The sequence below is a fragment of the Rhea americana genome, unplaced genomic scaffold, assembly GCF_003343005.1.
Source record: "Rhea americana isolate MKP2758 unplaced genomic scaffold, rheAme1 scaffold_15, whole genome shotgun sequence".
NCBI lineage: Eukaryota > Metazoa > Chordata > Aves > Rheiformes > Rheidae > Rhea > Rhea americana.
In genome coordinates, this window is record NW_028185594.1 from 3,838,968 (window position 1) to 3,840,219 (window position 1,252).

At 65.5% G+C, this 1,252-nt stretch overlaps 1 protein-coding gene across 1 annotated transcript in view; it reads left to right on the forward strand.

Annotated features, from left to right (window-relative positions):
• Window positions 1–705: 705 nt before the first annotated feature.
• The window catches only part of NRP2 (neuropilin 2), a gene marked incomplete at its 5' end in the record, with an annotated part of 29,162 nt that continues 28,615 nt past the window's right edge, over window positions 706–1,252 (forward strand). The window contains one exon of the mRNA XM_085299550.1: window positions 706–977. Coding sequence (XP_085155676.1) covers window positions 706–977 — 272 coding nt within the window. The remainder of the gene's footprint in view (window positions 978–1,252) is intronic.

A 1,252-nucleotide genomic window follows, 5' to 3' on the forward strand; every position in this document is an offset into this window, starting at 1 on the left:
GGGGGTCGCTAAGAGCCCAGCAGAACGGATGCAAAGGCATCGGTCGCCGGGGGCCTCTTCGGGCGGCTCCGAGCAGCCCGGCCCCCCGCTCCCCTCCTCCCCTCGGAGCTCCTCGGGGCGCGAGGAGCCAGAGGGAAGCGGAGGGTCGGGCCCGAGCTCTGCTCCCGGGGCCGCTCGCCAAGGGGGAGCAGGGGGGGCTGCCGGGCTTGCCGCCGCGGCACAGCGCGTTCAGCCGCGGCGGCCCGGGGTGCCCGCAGCAGCCRACGCGAGCGGGGGGCTGGCGGCTCCCGCGCGGCGGGTGATGTTGGTGGTAGCAGCCTAGCGGGTTGCGCGCGCGCGCGAAAGCTGCGGAGACGGGGAGGGGATGACGAGGTGTGGAAGGGCTGGCTGTATTTTCATTGCTTCGAGACTTTGCCCTTTCCAAGAAAAATAATCTGCAGCTTGAATATTTCTCTCTGCTGGAGGGGGTGGACATGTGTGCAAACGAGGTGTGAATTTTTATGAGAAGGTGTGAAAGCGCGTACATAAGTGAAGTGCGAATTACACGTCTATTTGTACGTTGATGTCAACAAGTCCGTGAATTTCTTCCTTCCACGTGAACGTCTCTCTCCCTCCCTCCCGCCCCAGAGCCCCGTAGACACGTGTGCGGGCAAATGACGCCCCGCTGAGCGGGGGGGAGAGGCGCGCGAACGCGCGGGTTTGTGAACGCTCGCGCGAGGAGCCGCGCCGGGGGCTAGCGGGAGGCGCCGGCGCCCCGGAGCGGCGGCTCGAGCCCCTGTCCCCTGCCCTGTCTCCGCAGCTCAGCCGTGCGGCGGCCGCCTCAACTCCAAGGACGCCGGGTACATCACCTCGCCAGGCTACCCCCAGGACTACCCCTCCCACCAGAACTGCGAGTGGGTCATCTACGCCCCCGAGCCCAACCAGAAGATCATCCTCAACTTCAACCCGCACTTCGAGATCGAGAAGCACGACTGCAAGTAAGAACCTTCCTCCTCCTCCTCCTCCTCCTCTTCGGCGGGTGGTCGCCGGCGCCCTTGCCCGCTCTTGCCCGACGCCGCGGGGCCGGTTGGGCGCCCTGTGGGGCTTGTGCTGCTGCTCTTGGCACACCAGGTGGTGGTGGTTTCTCCACCTGGAAACTGGATGTCCAGGGAAAACGATTAGCAGCTGGTAAAGAATAATTAGTGGCACCGTAAAAGGCTGAGTTGCTAACGGGGTCTGGGCAGAGGTACAAGCCTGTCAGCCCCCCCCCCCC